At 43.5% G+C, this 18,459-nt stretch overlaps 1 protein-coding gene across 3 annotated transcripts in view; it reads left to right on the top strand.

Moving 5' to 3' along the window:
• The window catches only part of SLC38A5 (solute carrier family 38 member 5), an 825,614-nt gene that overhangs the window by 585,347 nt on the left and 221,808 nt on the right, over positions 1 to 18,459 (top strand). For all 3 annotated transcript variants that reach the window (XM_069647525.1, XM_069647526.1, XM_069647527.1), the window contains 2 exons: positions 5,970 to 6,051; positions 6,578 to 6,693. In XM_069647525.1, the coding sequence (XP_069503626.1) occupies positions 5,970 to 6,051; positions 6,578 to 6,693 (198 nt within the window). The remainder of the gene's footprint in view (positions 1 to 5,969; positions 6,052 to 6,577; positions 6,694 to 18,459) is intronic.

The following is an 18,459-nucleotide window of genomic DNA, read 5'->3' as shown; positions in this document are numbered from 1 at the left end:
CTAGGCACTTCTTTGCTCAGTGTTTCCCCCTGACAATGACAGGCCATAAATTAAAGTGTCTGTCCAGGAGGTCCAAACCTGACAAGTCTTCAAATGGATACTCTTATTTGTCGCTTGCTGTGTTCTTTTGGAAGTGCCAGGATGACTGCTGTGGAGCAAGGACGGCATGCCTGCAAAATATACTTTCTTTGTAGAAGTCTACGCTACTAAGCAAGCCGCGGTGCATCTTCGAGAGGGCGGCCACTTCAGCACACAAAACATTCATATGTTATGAACAGAGAGACACATGTAAAAGCAGAGAGTTCCCACAAAGGCAGGGGCAGCTGGACTTTAACAGGTGCTTGTGCAAAAGTGAAATAGTTATCAATGTCCCTTCTCCGAGTAGGCCACCAAGCATGGCAATGCATTTACTGAAAGTTCAGTTTGATACCAAAGTGTACAGTTATCATGGCACTATTCACAGTCGCATTGTTAGGGCTCCTCAGTAAGTCAATAAAACTGTTCAACCTGAAATATTAATCGTTCATGTTGACCCTGAAGAGGATGGTTGTGTTGCCATGTCTGGTACTCTTGTCTGAGTACAGCTCTCTGTAGCCTCCTCTTCAGCCATTACTACTCTTAAGTTCTCTGCTGAGCAAGGTCTGGAAGCTATCAATATATCATTTTGTGAATAAAACATGATTCATCAGGCTTGAATCTGGTTCCTAATTCTAGCTAGAAAAAGATGTTCTTTTCAGATAAAGTCTCCTTACAGGAAATGATTTTTAAATAGCCGCATTCATTTTTGTTCTACACTAATTCTCATCCTTGACCATGTTGTTTCTTTGGAGAGGAACTGTGTGGTTATAATAATTTGTAACACTTTCTTTTGGAAAACAAGATATATATTGGGCTCCATCACAATCTGGACGGTAGACCGGCAGTAAATCCGCCGGGATACAGCCAACGCAAATTGCGTTACCGCAACTCGGTGCGGTACTGTTAGCGCCGGATCCCGAGTTGCGCGGGGGAGGTAAGTCCCAATTAATTTTGGAGCCAATGGGACATTCTGTGCGCTATTACCGCAGTGCTATTAGCGCCACAGTAATAGCGCCGCAAATGGTTGGAATAGTGCAGAGATTTACCTCCAGCAAAAAGCTGGAGGTAAATGGCCCACTTTCCACCCAAACTCAGGATTGGGCAGAGCGGTAATAGCGTTACTGCTGCATTTTTGCTGCTGCGCCCAACCCGTGATGACACCCATTGTGTTCTCAAATGACAAGGAATACATGCAAATACCTTTGTGCGCAAAAATATAGTTGTGCCTGTTTCCGAGTATAGTAATTTAAACAACACTAGCAGATGGAGTGTTTCGGGCACATGTTTTCTGCAGGGATAATATTCAATTACATGTTGGGCAACACAAATTAATAGTGGTGTCTGAATCTTGTGCAGCGTTCCCTGTACAATACACCTGTTTGGTGCCAAAATCTGTTCAAAACGTACTGAACAATATTCAGCACGCATCACTGAACTACTTTGTAGATGGGACAGATGTCCCAAGTTAACAATGCAAGTTACGTTAAAACATATTGATAAGACAAGTTGAAAGACTTCCGGCCTTGTTCCATGTTGAAAAAGATTTGAATATATATCTACAGTGACAAATCTGCCCCTGTAATGCAGTTGTACATTCACATGAAGATGTAATTGATGCATGGTTATTGGCACCTTGTTGAATGAAATCAGTACTAATGTGATCACCTGTCACCTGATTCTACTGAATCAAACTGTATTACTGCTTAACTGACTTTATTTTATACACAGTCTATTCTCTTGAGCGTTCATCTTTGGAGTAACTTTGTAGACTGTACCAGTTAAACCTTGAGAACATATGTTGTATTGTCATATTGTATGACGTCAACAATTCTTAGCATTACCACAGTCATCATCCACAACATCTCAAAAACAATCTCCCATATAGCCAATTCCTCTGGTTGAAAAGAATCATATCATCAGAAGAAACATTAGAAGAACAGAGTGACAAGATGGCAGACAAATACCTGGAGAGAGGCTATGCCAGAGAAATCATAGAACTTGCAAGATCTAAGACTCAACATCTGGAAAGGACTGAACTACTATCTCCCAGAACACAACCAAAGGAAATTCCATTCCTATACGCTTTGAGATATTCAGGACAGAGTCATCAAATAACCATACTCATTAAGAAGAATTGGCATCTCATACAACTGGACCCGCAATTGCAAACACTTTTCCCAAAGCCTGCGATCATTGGTTATAAAAGAGGACGGAATCTAAAGGACCAAATAGTGAAGGTGTAAAGACCACCAACAGACAAACAACTGACATTGAGCACACAAAACAACTGGGACTTACCCATGCTTCATTGTTGCAACTGCAACAACGTAAGATATGTGAGACATCTGAAAAAAGGAAACAAGATCAAACAAAAAGATTTTGCTACTTGCGACACAAAATCCATAATATATCGACTCACTAGTCCCTATCGACTCACTTGTCCCTGCAGGATTTACTACGTGGGACAAACTATGAGGAAAGCCAAAGACAGGTGGAATGAACACAAGAGCAGCATAAGAACAAACAATGCAAAATCATCTGTAGCCAGACACTTTAACGAGAAATGACATTCTGTGGCACAATTGAAAGTAATCATCCTAGAGGTGGTGAAGAAAGCATACAGAGGGGGAAATCATGCAAAAAGAATGGATCAGAGAAATCCACTGGATAGAGACATTGAACAGTATGGCCCCTGTGGGAATGAATGAAGAGTTCTGCTTAGGTTGCTACCTATGAAAAGATTAAAGTACAACAAATTGGGCTATCAGAGGGAAAATCTAGAACATACCCGGAAGCGTTCTTCCAATTACCACAGTACATTAAGATTACATAAACATTTCTGATGTAAAAAAAGACTCAAAAGGGATACTGTAATTATAAACTTACCAAATAGGTTCTTATAATGAGGAGAAAATATGCTAGTGCAAAATGAAATTACATATGACAACTGTGTGAATGACATAATTATCATTGTTATTAATCTATATGATCTGAATGCTCAGCAAATGCATTAAGCGAAAATACGACCGACCTTGATGTAACAACCTATATAATACAAAGGGAGTTATTGGATATATTTGTCCCTAACGAGGTCAAAAACTGTATCAACTTCGCTCTGATACGTGTATACATAAGTGCAATCTGCTTAAGTGCAAAATAGATTTCGATGATCAAGAATGGGAGCATGTGGAACTAATCACCTGGATGACATACTAGGTCTTAGAAACGACACACTGCATCCACAATTCCATTGTAGGAACAGTCAAAAATTACATGATTTGTCCAGTGTACATCAAATTTGAAAAATTAACAAGTGATAAGAGATTTGTATAGCTCATAAAGACTGATTATGACCACACATAATTTAAAGTTGTTCCTGCCTCATAAGGGCTGAATGGTTTGACTATCTAGCCTGGGGTATATTGATAATGGCTATGTAAAAAAGGTGCTAGGTTTCCATCTAGATACTTTTGTTAAAGCAGGTTCGATTAAAGATGAATAATTAGAAGAATTGTCAGGAATAACTGATCAGCGATAATATATGAGGTCACCACGCCTTTGCGTGATGACGTAGGTAAACAAAAGGGCGGCCATCTTAAATTATGACCACACATAATTTAAAGTTATATCTATCTCTAAAAAGTTTTTAGCACTCCTGGTGCTCATTTGTAAAGGCCATGCAAGATGGTGCTAAGTTTTGATCTAGATACCTCTGTTAAAGCAGGTTTGTTGAAAATCAGAAGAGTTGTCATGTAAAACTGATCCGCGATCACATATGACGTCATCACGTCTTTACGCGATGATGTAGGAAAACAAAAGGGCGGCCTTCTTGCATTCATTTCTTCACCGCGTTTCAAGCCGCATTGATCCCCTGCAAACCGCGACGCCAGGAATTATACTCCACACACTACCAGATGAGGTAAGCCAGAATCTATGAGAAATCGAATATTAAATTGGGAATAACTACACATGGAGTCCTAGGACATTGTATTATTAACACTTTATGAACACACTAGTGAATTGAAACATCTCGATCTGCTTTACAGATCTGAGGACTGGGACCCTGATGCGAGAATAGGCTTAAAGATTTGGATATAGGAGGCCTATATCTCTGTTATTAACAACTTGATGTGCATAAAGCCAATGACTCCACACGTGGAAGCTAATTGAAAGAAAGGAAATGGCAAGGTAAGAGCAGAACAGAACAAGATTCTCAGTCATTCCCCCTCTCTTCTACTCTTTAACGTTTTGGCAAAAACAACATAGTAATAAGCCCTCTCCAAAATAGATCAGCCAAGTGGTGTCAAGAGATCTACACATATCAAGAGGAGATATAAGCGACCTACCATTACCCAGAGTCGTCTATGAGGAGTGCAACTGACATTTCATTATGCAGGTACACTCTATCTTTACAATGGATTGAGATATGAAAATATTAGTGTTTTTAAACTGCTTTTTGACTAGACATAGCCTTATATGTGTATATATACAAACATATATATCTTTACTTTTACAGTGAACACACTACCCAGAAGGGGATATATTAGTGTACTGTATACCAAAGAATAGAAGCTGCGAAATCCAAACCCAAAATTCATCCGTTTTTAAAGGATTACAAATACCAACCAGGTGATTACACGCATGACAGAAAAACGCTAATATAGAGAATCAAGTTCAAAATCGATGGACTGATTATATATATAATTTTTTTTACATAATTTGGTTCTAGATTTAATCAAGTTATAAGATTGAGACTGAATTAAAGTGCTCCTGATGAAGGGAATACTCTCCCGAAAAGCGTTTGGCCAACTCTTGTGATAACACAACACGAGGAATCAGTGACCATAATCTATGAAGATACATGGAGGAATTGTGATTACTTGATTGACTCATGTTTGAAAACCAATTGTCTGATTAAGGAATTAATTGATTATAGGGTGCATAAATAAGTTACATATGCATGCTGAAATATATACCACATTGATAATTAGAAATTGAATGTATTATGTAAAATTATTCATAAATATTTTTTTATGTGAAGAGTAAAATACGAGTTATTAATTTATTACAGAACATCGTTTGTAGTTATTTAACACAAATTGGGTGTGCAAGGGACGGGAGGGTTCCACAGACCCATGGACATCTGCGGTTTTTTCTTGTCATATTGTATACCAGCCAGGAAACTGTAGCAGCTGCATTGAAATCACTATAATGTCCTGACACTGCATAGAGACTGCAGAACACATGTTTAAAGAGTGTGTGAGGAAAATACAACACCAACCCTCTATCTTAATTATGTGTTTTTAAACATCTCATTTCCATACGCCTTTTAAAATAACATCAGTAATTTTAGGAAAGCACCAGGGCCCACTTTAACACTGGCTGTGCCTAACTTAACAGTTGCATGTGAAAAAGATCTTTCTTCTTTTTTTGTTAAATGTAACTTTCGGATAGAAATGTGTACTGTTTCCAAACTGCAACTTGTCCCCAGCTTCCAGGAGCTTTTATGGTCTTTTAGATAAAACAGCAGTTTCCAGATCCACATTCCAGGTATACTGTTCTTTCAGCCAATGAAGTTTAAAATGCTTTTTTCAATGTTCACTGGACAGAGAGATCCTTTGCCCTCCATGAGTAATAAGAATGAAATATTGAGCCACCAATGTAAGGGACAGTTATTTTCGTGCTGCCATGACATTTTATAATATAGGGATTCTCTGGATGCCAAGCCCCTCTATGATCAGAGAGGGCACATGACATTTCAGAGTGCCAGGCACATGTAGTCTTGGTGATGAAGGAGGTACAAAGGGGTGGGGAGTATCGTAAGGAAATGGAAGGAGGCTGCTTTGGTCTGCCTTGTGTTGATTGTGCCTTCATCTCTCTTTCTTCCTCAGCTATGACCCTGAGGAGTCGATAACTACTGAGAAGGAGGAGTTCCTGCCACAAATGTCCAGCAAGAAAACACAGTTTACCGACGTAAGCACGCTACTGACGATGATATTGCTGTAGGAGGGTGACAAGAGAGTACCTTTTCGCCTGTTGGATATGTTAGCAATTACCTTACTAGGGAAAATGTTCAAGGCCAACTACTTTCTGGTGTGTTCCAAGGTCATTATTTTCTTTTGTTCCATTCCATTCAGCTAAAAATGTGGATTGTAATTCAAATGTACCACCAAAGCCCAGTCTTCCAATTACCCTCAGGTGCCCAGCCACGGACAGCACAATTTGTTTAGCAGCTCTGGTTTCCTTCACACATCTCTGGAAAAAGCCAAATGTTAACACAATTACTATGGAGAACTGGGCCAGCATATTTTGTCCTACGGGATAATGTTGACTTAGAAACTTGGTGATCCATCGGTTAAATGCTTATGGCAAAACTGTGGGACAGTGTGCAGTTGAGCAGAGAAACTAAATGGGCAGACGCTAGTTTTTTGGCGTTTTGTTTCAGACTTCCCATGAGCCCCATCATAACTTACCATACATTATTTCATTCCCCGTACAGTTTGAAGGGAAAACGTCATTCGGGATGTCTGTCTTCAACCTGAGCAATGCCATCATGGGCAGTGGTATCCTGGGATTGGCGTATGCCATGTCGAACACTGGCATCGTCCTCTTTGTGTGAGTATGGTACACTACGCTTCCATTGGTCTCCTAAGAGCAGCACAGGAGACAATGCTTTTTGTTCTACGGTATTTTTTCCATATCTAGTTTCCTCGAAAGTCACCTGTAGCATGTGTAATGTTTAGTACAGTGTTTGTATTTAACTTGTACAGTTAATTGTATGGTTTATTTTATTATGTAATCATGCTGAATATAATGAGCATTGAAAGATCAAACCTTGACCCTGCTTATTACTCTTTAAAAAGCATCCATCCTGCTTGATTAACTTGTATATCAAAGACGTTGGATTCAGTGCACTATATCGGTTCAATTCAATGAGTAGCGTGGTCCCTAAGTACCACCTGCTGCTTGTTGATGTTTTCCTGATTGTTCAGGTACCAGGTCCGAGCACTCGTCCGCACCAGTGCAAAACAGTGGCAGAGGTTGAGCCTGAGTTGCCCTGGCGGTATGATGCTCATTTATCGACCACCATTTTTTCGATGGTTTTTTTGCCGAATTTCTTTTTTATCGAAAAAATCATTGAAAAACTTAGGGGGGTTTGGGGGCGGGTATATAAGGGGTGGGGGGTTGGGAATAGTCTTAAATTAATAGGCGGTGAACATAGAACCGCCCTGGCAGAGCTTGAACAGCAAGGTGATGCTGCAGGTCAGGGAGAAGGTGCATTGGCAGACGTCTGTGCGGGTCTCTGCAGCAGAACAGCGGGGGACCCGCTGGCAGAGCTGTAAGGCATTCGGTGGATCTCACTACTGAAACCCACTATTCCACCAGTTCATGGAGCCAGTGCCCTGAAAGGGAAAGTCTTGGTATCTATGTGCCAGTTAAGTGAGACTTCAAGGTTATCTGGGTACTGGTTTAGTGGATATAGATTAGCACCGTGGGTTGGCACAGGGTACATAGACTTTTCCCTCTAGGGCATGGGTACCAAGTAGGTAGATGGGGCCAGCAAGTAGTGGGTTGTGTATGTCTTCCAGTATAGTACCAGTCTCTCCTTTTGCACCTTTCTCAATATGTGGGTAATCAAGTATGGCACCCAGATGGACATCCACTCCGCCTTACCATCTGTTTCTCGTTACCTACATGCCCTCTGTGTTCATCTTTGTATATAGTCTACTCTTGTCTCTGTCACCCCGACAGTCATCTGGGCCATGCCAGAATAACATGTGTGAGATCTGTTGCTTTTAAAATGAATCTGCGGCAGCTCCCATGCCTGCTTGCAGGAACCATCTCCCAACCCCACTGCTCCATCCCCATCACAGCAAAGCAGGAATATCAAACGCTTTTAATTAATCTAATCCATTAAGAAGCTCTCGCAGCATCTTTCAATCCCATCCTTTTTTTAGCATGTCTGTGGCATTAGAAAGGAAGAAACGATATGTAAATCCATTCTTGGTTGCATCCCAAATGCGCAGTTTAGCTCTGTTTTGTCCAATCCCTTCTGCATTGGACGACCTTTCAGAGTGGCTCGAAAATTTGTTTGCATATGTTTTGTCTCCCATTCTGTAATGACACTGATGTGCTAAAAACAACTGTGGAATAGAAATCTACACTGAGGTTTGCCCAATGGTTATGATAGATCTAATCGACGAATGATGGGGAAGGCATTGAACTGAAACTGGGAACGGGACAGACAAATAACAGAGTGATCCAGTAGAACAGGCTGCATACAGGTTACTACGTAAAATGGGATTAGGTGTATAGTAGAGTGGGACAGTGAGAAATGTCCCAGTAAATTGAGGGTGCTCTTTCTAGGTTGAGGAGGTGGAACTTTGGTGCACATTTGAATTACTGAATAGTAGTAGTGTTTTTAACATGGGGAGCAAGGGAGTTTCAGTAAACCAAAGCAATAAGAGAGAAGGAGTGGGCGGAGGCACAAGGTTGACTGGTGACAGAGAGATTAGGGATTATGCTAGAGCAGAGGATATAAGGAGAAGAACAGCAGGGGAAAATGTCAACTATGTAGGGTGGTGTAAGCTCATGTAGGGATTTGAAAACCATGAGTAAGAATTTATAGGGGGACCATTTTCTGGGGAAAGCCAAAAGGCCCATTGATGACAGTATGGGTGGTGAAGTTGAGTACTTTACAAAGTGGGGCCAAGGAGGAGGCCAGCACTGTAGTAAAGGCAGCTGGGTGCCAAGGTTGGTCTGAGGGATTTGCTAGAATTATAAGCGAGGAGAGGATGGTTTTCCTGATATTGAACAAGTTAATCATGGCCACGGTAGAGGTAGAGTGATGAAGTGGTCAAGGTTAAGTTGACTATCGAAAAGGATCCCACGGTCATTTGCCTTTGGGAAGGGGCGAGGATAGCATGTGGAAAAGAGTTTGTTGAAAGAAGCATGGGGGCATTGGATAAAGGAAGGTAGATCACTTTGTTCTAAGTGGGGTTGAGCCTAAGACAACAAAGTGACCTCCAGTGACTGATAGCCTTGAGACAAGCAGCTAACAGCAGAGATCTCTGGAGTAAAAGTAGGGAAGGAGATTTGTCCGCAAGGAGGTGGTATGGGAAACCAAAGGAAAGCTCAGTTGACCAAAGAAGGAGATGTAGAGGTTGAGTAGTAGGAGTCCCGGGACAGAGTTTTGAGGAGGATGGCCACCACCTGGGAGGGAGGTTGGGTCAGGGGTGACAGTCCTGTGAAAGAGGAAAGGACCGAATGGAAAGGTATAAGGCCACCGAGTCACAGCACTTGATTTAGAATTCACCCATTGACTGTTGATTTCTTTTGAAATGGGTTTCTTGGAGAAGCACCATGTAGCCTAAAATAAGTTCAAATTCAAGGTCAATGCCATCCACCAACCATTTTCATTGTTGTACAAATGACCAGACACAGGTCTCGAACCCCGTAGGCCTTTAGCCCCAAAGTATTCCTCAGTGATAACTTCCAACAAGGTCATGTGCAGAAGAGATGGCACATAGCAGCGCTACATTTTGGGTCGAATCAAGACTGCTTTGCATAGCGTTCGTCTGTAATTGCACAGATGAGCCAAAAAAAAACAATAGCTTGGAAATCTGATTAGAGGACTTAATTGAAACTTTCTGTCTATTATTTTTGACAGTTTTAGCTAGTTGTCGTTCCCCCTCCCTCAAACTCCTCCCAGACCCATTTGTTTGAAACTGTGGTCACTATGAAGAAAGTGGTGAAAGTCTTGGAGTTTCCTGCGCACTGATCCCAGCTTAAATCCCTGGGTAGCTTTCATAACCTGATTTCTAGGTCTGGCTAAGGCGAGCAGTGGAGTGCTCTGTTGATCTAAACAATGACACAACCAGTCATGGCGAGAGTTGCCTCAATAAAACACAGTTGCCAACTGACATGATGTGTGGGTTTGACTGGAAATGGAGCGAAAATAATAATTGTCGGTAACGGTCCAATCTGAACATTATACTGAGTAAAGGCACATTGATTGATAGCAGGTTGGACCATCACATTACTGTGCCAGCTGGGCTCTCTCTCTGTCCAGACTCATGCTGCCCTAAGCCCTATGCTTTAGGTGTGCTGACTAAAAGGAAATTCTAAACTAAGAAAGCCAATAAATAATATTGATCGGGCAAGCTGTAGCCTCCTGCCTGGGCTGCCTTACTGGCTCGTTCTGCACTGGCAGGGTTTTGCCGGTTACTGAATCTGCTTCAGCACTACCTGCCAATTCACAGGGATTGGCCTACTAGCAAAATAAACACAGATTTCTCATTAGGACCAGTCTCCCTCTGCACGGTGAGTTCATTCTCCACTCAAGCTGGATGTGTGCTGCACTGTGTGTTGATCTGTGCAGTCTGGTGTGAGACTGGCACTGACCTAAATTTTATTCAGTGACAGACTAGTGCCTCTGAAACAGTGTTTGGTCTGCATTAGTTAGTCACATGTGCCTGGTTGGCAGACTCCCTATTTTCACCTTTGACGTGTTTGCCACTGCTGGTTTATTCAGCATAGCCGTGTGCCACACTGGGGTTCAATTTGGATGGGGCATAACCAGTGCTTAATTTGTAAAAAAATAAGTGGCAGTGCCCAAAAAACATTGGCCCCATAATGCCGGGTGCGGCGCCGCCCCGCAGTGCGGACGCGCGCCCCGCACCATTTCAGTGCTAGACCTACCTAGATCAGCCCACCACCAGCCCATCACACTGCTGCTGCACCATGTCACATGTTTGGCGCTGCAGCAAATGCTGGCACAGGCTAGTAGTGGGATGGATGGGGAAGGGCACACATGGGTTGAGAAAGTATAATGCTTTAAAGTTGGAAAACACTTACTTGTTACGGTAGGTGTAGTGGTTCCAGCATTTCGGCAACCCCAGAGGCAAAAGAGTGCATTTGAACACACTTCTAAGTTCTAAACCACACTCGTTAGACATCTGGACCATATTTGCTGTCCTCAAAGTGATAATGCATTTTATAAAATTGTTGCAAACCTGTGGATGCTATCTTATTTGTCGATTTTGTAGAATGACCCCCCACCGCCCACCCCCTCCCACCGCCCTGTTTCCCAAATGGCTGAGTGGAGCTGGGGTCTCTTGTGAGATTCACAGTGAGAGTATCTTTCTGTTTTGACGTACACTAGGAAAAATAATACTGTATTTGAAACAATAGGTTTGATTGAATGAAAGTTATCAGATGTTGCAGTAATTACAAATCTGGGACATGATCCTCAAAAACACTTTTTTATTTAACCTCACACTGAATAAATAATAAATAAACACACTAAGAATAAACAAACCCATTGAATATAGAAAAGAACCAAACAAGAAAGAACAAGGTGCCATGTTTGACTTACATTTTAAACTTAGAAAAGGAGGTAGAGAAGGCATTGAATCTATATCAATTAAATAGAAGTCTGGCAGATGCTATTGAAATGTTGTGTTTGTTTGAAGTAATTAACATTCTGCCAGCCACAGTATTTAGCCTAACATGGCAAACTATTTTGTATAACATTTCACAAAATATCATGGTAACTCCAGATTCTATTACAACTTTACCAAAAGCTGGTTGGGATCAACATGGCTAAGCTGCTATAGTAAAGTGCAAATTGCAATAGATGAACAAAACACACAAATGCAAATAGCAGTTACTAAATAAAGTACAAATAAATAATATATTGTTATGTTATGTTATTTTGCATTTATATAGCGCCTTATATACCATTGGTATGGTCTGAAGGCGCTGCTAGGTTGAACGTCCTTGGGAACCGAAGTTCAGGTCAGTAGAGAGAGTCCAAAAGTGCGTGTGCGCACCAGGTATGTGTGCAGCTGGTGCGGAATTCAAGTGGTAGCTGCTTCTTAGCGATAGGTGTGGTGGTTGAGAGATCAGGAGTATGTGTTCGCTCTGGTCGGCTTTATCCAGAACGAGTGTGGCTGCGTTAGGCCTGAGGAGAACGCCATAGGATGTTGTGTGAACGAATTATTGGTGGGAGGGTGATCAGGTAGAGATTGAACAGGAGGGCGGATAGACATGCTCCTTGAGGGACTCCCGTGTCGACTGGTCGAGCTTGGGAGGTAAAGCTGGAGAGTGTCGTTATTTGGTGCCTGTCTTTGAGGAATGAGGCTATCCATTTAAGAGCGGTTCCACGAATTCCTAGGGAGTGGAGGCGGTCTAAGAGGATTGAGTGATTGATCGTGTCAAAGGCAGCGGATAGGAGGATTAGAGCGGCACATCCCGCGGAGTCTGCTGTCATTTTAAGGTCGTCCCAGATCGAGGTTATGGTGGTTTCAGTTCCGTGACGTGTTCTGAAACCTGATTGGGCGGGGTCAAGGAGATTGTTGGCTTCGACAAAGGCGTTTAGTTGGGAGTAGGCGGTTCGGACAATGAGTTTGGCAAGGAATCTGGTGTTTGAGATTGGGCGGTAGTTGTTGGGCTCGAGAGGGTCGAGCGAAGGTTTTTTAATTAGAGGTTTGACGTGTACCATTTTGAATGCTTCGGGAAAAATACCGGAGGAAAGGGAGGCATTTATGATAGACCTTGCATGTTCTCCTGCGCAGGTGGAAGCAAACATTTCTTTAAGGGTTGTGGCTGGGCAGGGCTCTAGAGGGGATCCAGATGGTTTGTGGGTGGATAGGAGTTTGAGAAATTGTTCTGGTGATATTGGACTAAAGGATTCGAACGTTGGTTGAGTAGAGGTTGTAGTTGACGGGCTGGCCGGTACGGGTGGAGGATTGTCAACTGGCTGTAAGAGAGCCGGTTTGGTGTTTAGAGTTTTTGTCCTTTCAATAGCTGTGGTGTAAAAGTGGAGGGAGAGTGAGTCACACAGTGATTGTGACGGGGTCGGGACGGTTGTATTACAAATTGGATTGGTGAATTCGGAGATGATTTTGTGGAGTTCTTTGCTCGGGTTTTTGTAGTTTAGGATTCGGGTGTTGTAGTGGGCTTTTTAGCTTTCCGGATTTCGGCCTTGTACCGGTACAGGTGTCGGGGCAAGGTGTTCCTGCTCTCGTGGGTTTTCTCTTTTTGCCAATTGCGTTCTAGGTATTTGTAGTGTTGTTTAGTGGTCTTCAGCTCAGGAGTGAACCATCTGGGGAAGGGGCCACGGCGGGTTGATGGTTTGCACGGAGGGGTGAGTCGCATCAGAGATGCGTTGAGCCATGAGTCAAAGGCCTCGGGTGTTAGTTGGTTGTTAGGGCGGCAGGTAGGTGGTGGAGACTGGAGGAGTGCCTCGGCTAGGTCCGGGGTGATTATTAGTTTTTTCCAGCATTTGCGTAGGTTCGGAGGTTCAGATGCGGGTACGGGAAGGGGGCCGGGTGTGGGGATGGCAAACAAGAGAATGAAGTGATCGGACCAGATGGTATGAGTGGGGGGCTTTAACTGAATCTGGGTGTTGGAGCTAAAGATGGCATTGAGAGTGTGTCCTTTAAAATGAGTCGGGCAGTTTATGTGGGGTTGGAGATTAATTCAATCTAGACCGTCAATCAGGGCGTGTGTCATAGGATTGGTGGGGATGTCGAGCCATATGTTGAAGTCTCCGAGAAGGGTGAGGTTGGGATGCTTTATTTGGAGGGTGGCAATAGAGTCGCAAAGGTTGTTTGCGAAATGTCTATCGTAGCCAGGGGGCCTGTAGATTATTAGGAAGGTGTGTGAGAGCGACAGGGAGAGGGATAGTTTAACGAGGAGGGATTCGCAGGATGGAATGGAGGGTTGGTTGTCCATGATTGAGGCGCGGAAGAGAGATTTGAAGACGAATGCTACTCCCCCTCCTCTGGACGGACGGTTCAGTGGGATGAGGCAGTAGTCGGGCGGAAAGGCTTCATTTGCGATTGGGCTGAAGTCATCAGAGAACCAGGTTTCAGTGATGAAAACTAGGTCTGGTTTGACAGAGGTGAGGAGGTCAAAGATGCAATGTCTGTTTTTTGCTACAGAGCGGGTGTTAAATAGGATACAGTTCACATCGGCAGGGAAGGTTGGTTTTGGTGCTGCAGCGGGATTGGGCGGATGGGGAGAGAGTAGAGGGAGAGGGGTAGGGTTGGTGATGCTAGGGAAAAGTGGGCGAGCCGAAAGTGTTGCAGGCTTCGGGCGGGGTTGGGTGGATGCGTGTGATGGGATGATCGGGTTTGGGGTGGGGGATTTGAGGGTGGGGGGAGGGCAGTTGGGAGTTTTGGTTGCAGTTGAGGAGAAATCGAGGGAGAGGGGTTTCAGGAAGGGAGAGGCCACGGGGGAGGGGGGAGATTGTGGGAGAGAGGTGGTGGGTCGAGACAAGGGAGGCGAGGAGAGCAGAGAGGTTGAGGGGGACCAGGAATGCTTCCTCTTTAGTTTCTTTGCTGCGACTGGTGTGAGAGAGAGGGTAGGGGGGTCAGAGGGGGAGACGGAGGCAGCTTCGGTTCTCGCTAGGGCTAGGCGCGCAGTTTTTAGGGAGGGGAAAGGGTGCTGTCGGGGGGAAGGTGTCAGGGGTATGATGGCAAGGCGGGGGGTGGGTGATTGCAGGGTGGGGTGTGGTAGTGAGGGGAGCGGGCATGGGCGGTGCTGGCGGGTCGGCCGAGTGGTTCAGGGGATGAGAGGTCTTGGGGTGAGTGGCGGTGTGGTTCAGGAGATGAGTGGTCTTGGGGTGGGTGGCACGCCATCGTGCCCCCCTGGCTTGGTGTTTGGAGAGGGTGCTGGCAGGGATTGCGGAGGGGGATGGGTTGTCTTGGGAGAGGGGGTGGGAAGGATGGCAGATCGGAGAATGGAGGAGGTCCATGGGAGTCGTTTCTGACGGGCACTGGTGGAGTTGGTGCGCTCATGATTGGTGTGAGCTTTGGGTTGGTTTAGGAGGGTTTTCTGATTGTAGTTCTAGGGTCGGTGACTCACGCTTTTAGGCACACTTCCAGGCTCAACTTATCAAGGACTAATTGGTGCTTCTAAGCAATTGGGTATACTTCTAACTGCAATTTGGTACGGTTCTAAATGCAATTGGGTACACTTCTAAATGCAGTTGGGTATACTACTGAAATGAGCAACTTTCAGAGAGGCTAAAACTTCTAAATGCAGTTGGGTACACTTTTAATGCAATTAGGTATACTTCTGAACGCAATTGGGTACACTTCTAAATGATTGGGGTGGGTATACTACTGAATTGAATAACTTTTCAGAGAGGCTAATGGGCGCAACTTCTAGATGCAATTGATTACACTTCTAATTTCAACTTTCTCAGAGAGACTGTTGGGCGCAACTTCTAAGTCCAACTTTTCAGAGAGGCTAATGGGCGCAACTTCTAAATGCAATTGGGTACACTTCTAAATGCAGGTGGGAACAATTCTGAATTCAACTTTCACAGAGAGGCTGTAGGGTACACTTCTAGATGCGAGTGGGAACAATTCTTAATTCAACTTTCTCAGAGAGGCTATTGGGCGTAACTTCTAAATGCAATTGGGTACACTTCTAAATGTAGGTGGGGACAGTTCTAAATTCAATTCCCACATAATTACAAGTGCAATAGTGTGCATAGTTGTCTCTATTCACTCATAAAAGCCCATAAAATGTTTAAATCTGACCTGGCCATGTCCTCTTTTCGTTCCCTACTCCTAGGGTCATCAGCAGCTCTTCGTCCTTTTGCAATCCATGAATTGACATAGGGGATGGGGTTGAACTTCTTCAATGGTGGGCCAACGAGATTAATAAATAATAAGGACGAAATGGTGTCAGTATGCAAGGATGCTCTTGTTGATGTGCAGACAAGATTCATTTGTGAAAACCCTCGTTCACACTCAGCAGTGGAGATGGCAACAGTGTTCACAGCTGTCAAAAGTTCCTTGTAGTGTCTATTAGCTTCTTTTCCACCCGTCTCCCTATGTTCCGTGTAAGCCCGAATGGTTTGACAAGTGTCACCAATGTCAAATCTTTCACACAGAGACTCTATCTCACTTTCTCCATAAGTAGGTGTTAACTCATCTGGCCAGTACTGCTTGTACAAAACTTTGAGTTTGCTTATTAGTTTCTCGTACGCAACTTTGTTGTCAGCAGCAGCAGAACCTCCTGTAGACAACAAACGACTCCGTACATTTTCTGCAAGACTGTGAAAAAACTGTCCATGTTCAATTCTTTTGGCGCACGCCTTTTCTTCATGCAGGGTCCCTCCTTGGAAACTATTTTCTTCTATGGCCTTCTGGCACTGGGAAGAGTGTTTTCCTCAACTTTCTACCATTGCCTCAAACACTGATATTTGTCTGCAAATAGCACAATGTGCATCAATGATCGTGTAATCACGCTTTTGTAAGTCAAGAGACAATTCTGATAACTCTTGAAGTGCATCAAACATAATCCCAAGATGACCAACAAACTGCACAGACGAAAGGCGCCTACATAGTCCAGTGTACATGTTTCGTGTTGTGCCATCACGAGATGCAAATGTAAAGTGTTTGTGAAGCACAGGATAAGCATTCCAGACAGCCTCTACTGTTCTGTAACTTGAGGCAACCCAGCGAGTATCTAACACTCTTCCTATTTTACAAAGCTGAATGGCAAGAGCATCTGCACATTCTTTTAGCTGCAAACGATTTTATACAGAATACAGTTTGTCTAGCAATGCTTTGAAAGGATTTGTAGCTCCAATGACTTTCATGACATCATTGACTGCAAGTTCTAAGCGGTGTGCTGAGCAGTGCCAGGCTACAATATTGGGAGAAATTCTTTCTTATAACCTTTGCACAACCCCGCTATTGCGGCTCCATCACAAGCGACTGACACCAGACATTTGGTGAGAAAGTCCTCACTAATGTTAATTGGGTCCTTTTGGAGCGAAGACAGCAAACTGTTCACTATACCTTCAGCAGACACATCACTGAGCTTGATAAGGTCAACAAAAATATTAGTTGGACACTCCATATCCTATAGCTGAGTACGTAGGTACACAATTAACGCACTTTTTTTATTTAGGGCAGTTGCCTCTTCCAGCAAAAGGCTCACCTTAGGAGAAGACGCAACTATTTTGGCAAATGTCTTTCATTTAATTTCCGATGAAATGTGCTGCTGTATACTTGAGCAAGCCACATTGGAATGTAAAATGCGTCCCATATCTAGCCCATTCAAATGCTGGCAGTCTATCTCAGATTCAAAACCATAGGCTGGCCTGTTCCGCTTTGCTTCTTTATAAGCCGTTCAGAATATTCTGGCAGTTGTTGCTATTTTCCCTGCCTGGGCTCTAGAAGTTACTGTAAGCAATGTATCTTGTTTTGCCTGCTCTAATATTTTTGATGCTGTCGCGTGTGCCTTTGTTGAAAAATGTTCGGTAATCTTCTTTCATAAGGATCTTTGTTGCCTGTCTTTGTTGGTACCATATGTGCTAACAATGCACTCAGTCCATTCTTTAGACAATTTCATCCCATGAGTTTTCTCTGCACCAAAGCTATTGACTTGACGGCAAATGGTGCATCCAAGAGTGAGTCCTCTAACAATCAACCATGGGTTCTTGCTTTGAAAAAATTGTTTCTGCTCCAGCTTCCAGCCTTTAGGGAGTCGGACCTTTGTTAAGGGAGCTGAATGTTGCAGAAGTGATAATTGACTAGATTCCGGCGTGCTAGTACTTGGAATTTCTGTGTCACTGTCATTCGGTGGTTCGCGATCTTCATCAGTGATACTAGTGCCGCTCAGTCCCTCTCCAAGTGGAATGCTTGCTGTCTGGTTTTCTGTATGGATGTTGACAGTAGTAGTGCTGGTGGTCTCATCTAGTGTTTTTTTCTGGTTCTTCACAAACACTATCTGACTTAGAACCAGATTCCTGTTTACTTCGCTTGCTTGTGGGCTCATCTGTGCTGCATTTTTTTTGCCAGGTTTTGAAAAATATGAAGGCATTTTCTTCTGGGTTCCAGACACTCTAGGGAAGGAAATGAGAAGTAGGGATAATCAATATCATGGGATTCCTTTCAAGTTTCACTACACACAATGATCAGGACAGGACAGGACAACAGACCTCTTAAGTGCTTCAAATGAAATCAAGGACTGGGGAACAGCAAATGTATAAGCACAAACACATATAATGGTGCACACATGGAATGCACTTTCCATTAGAGCCGGGCTAATAAATACAAATGCGCACACGTTTGACATGTCCTGGCTGAAGAGAACATTGCAAAAAGAAATCTAACAACAAATACCATGTGGGTGGTTTGTAAATGGCTGCAAAGTGCCAGTTGCCTCCTTTTATCCCCCAACACACCACACTGAACCATACAATTGAATTTTGCGACTTTTTTAAAAAATGTCGCTCTGTAGTGTAGTACCCATGCCCGTCTCCATTTTTAAAAAAACACCCACTTTCCTTGAGTCATTAAAACAATTACACCCCACTTATACTTGGTAACGTACGTTTTAATTCTTACC

Source organism: Ambystoma mexicanum, chromosome 2q (assembly GCF_040938575.1).
Source record: "Ambystoma mexicanum isolate Mex_15411 chromosome 2q, UKY_AmexF1_1, whole genome shotgun sequence".
Taxonomy (NCBI): Eukaryota; Metazoa; Chordata; class Amphibia; order Caudata; family Ambystomatidae; genus Ambystoma; species Ambystoma mexicanum.
This window is presented reverse-complemented; position numbering and strand designations above follow the sequence as displayed.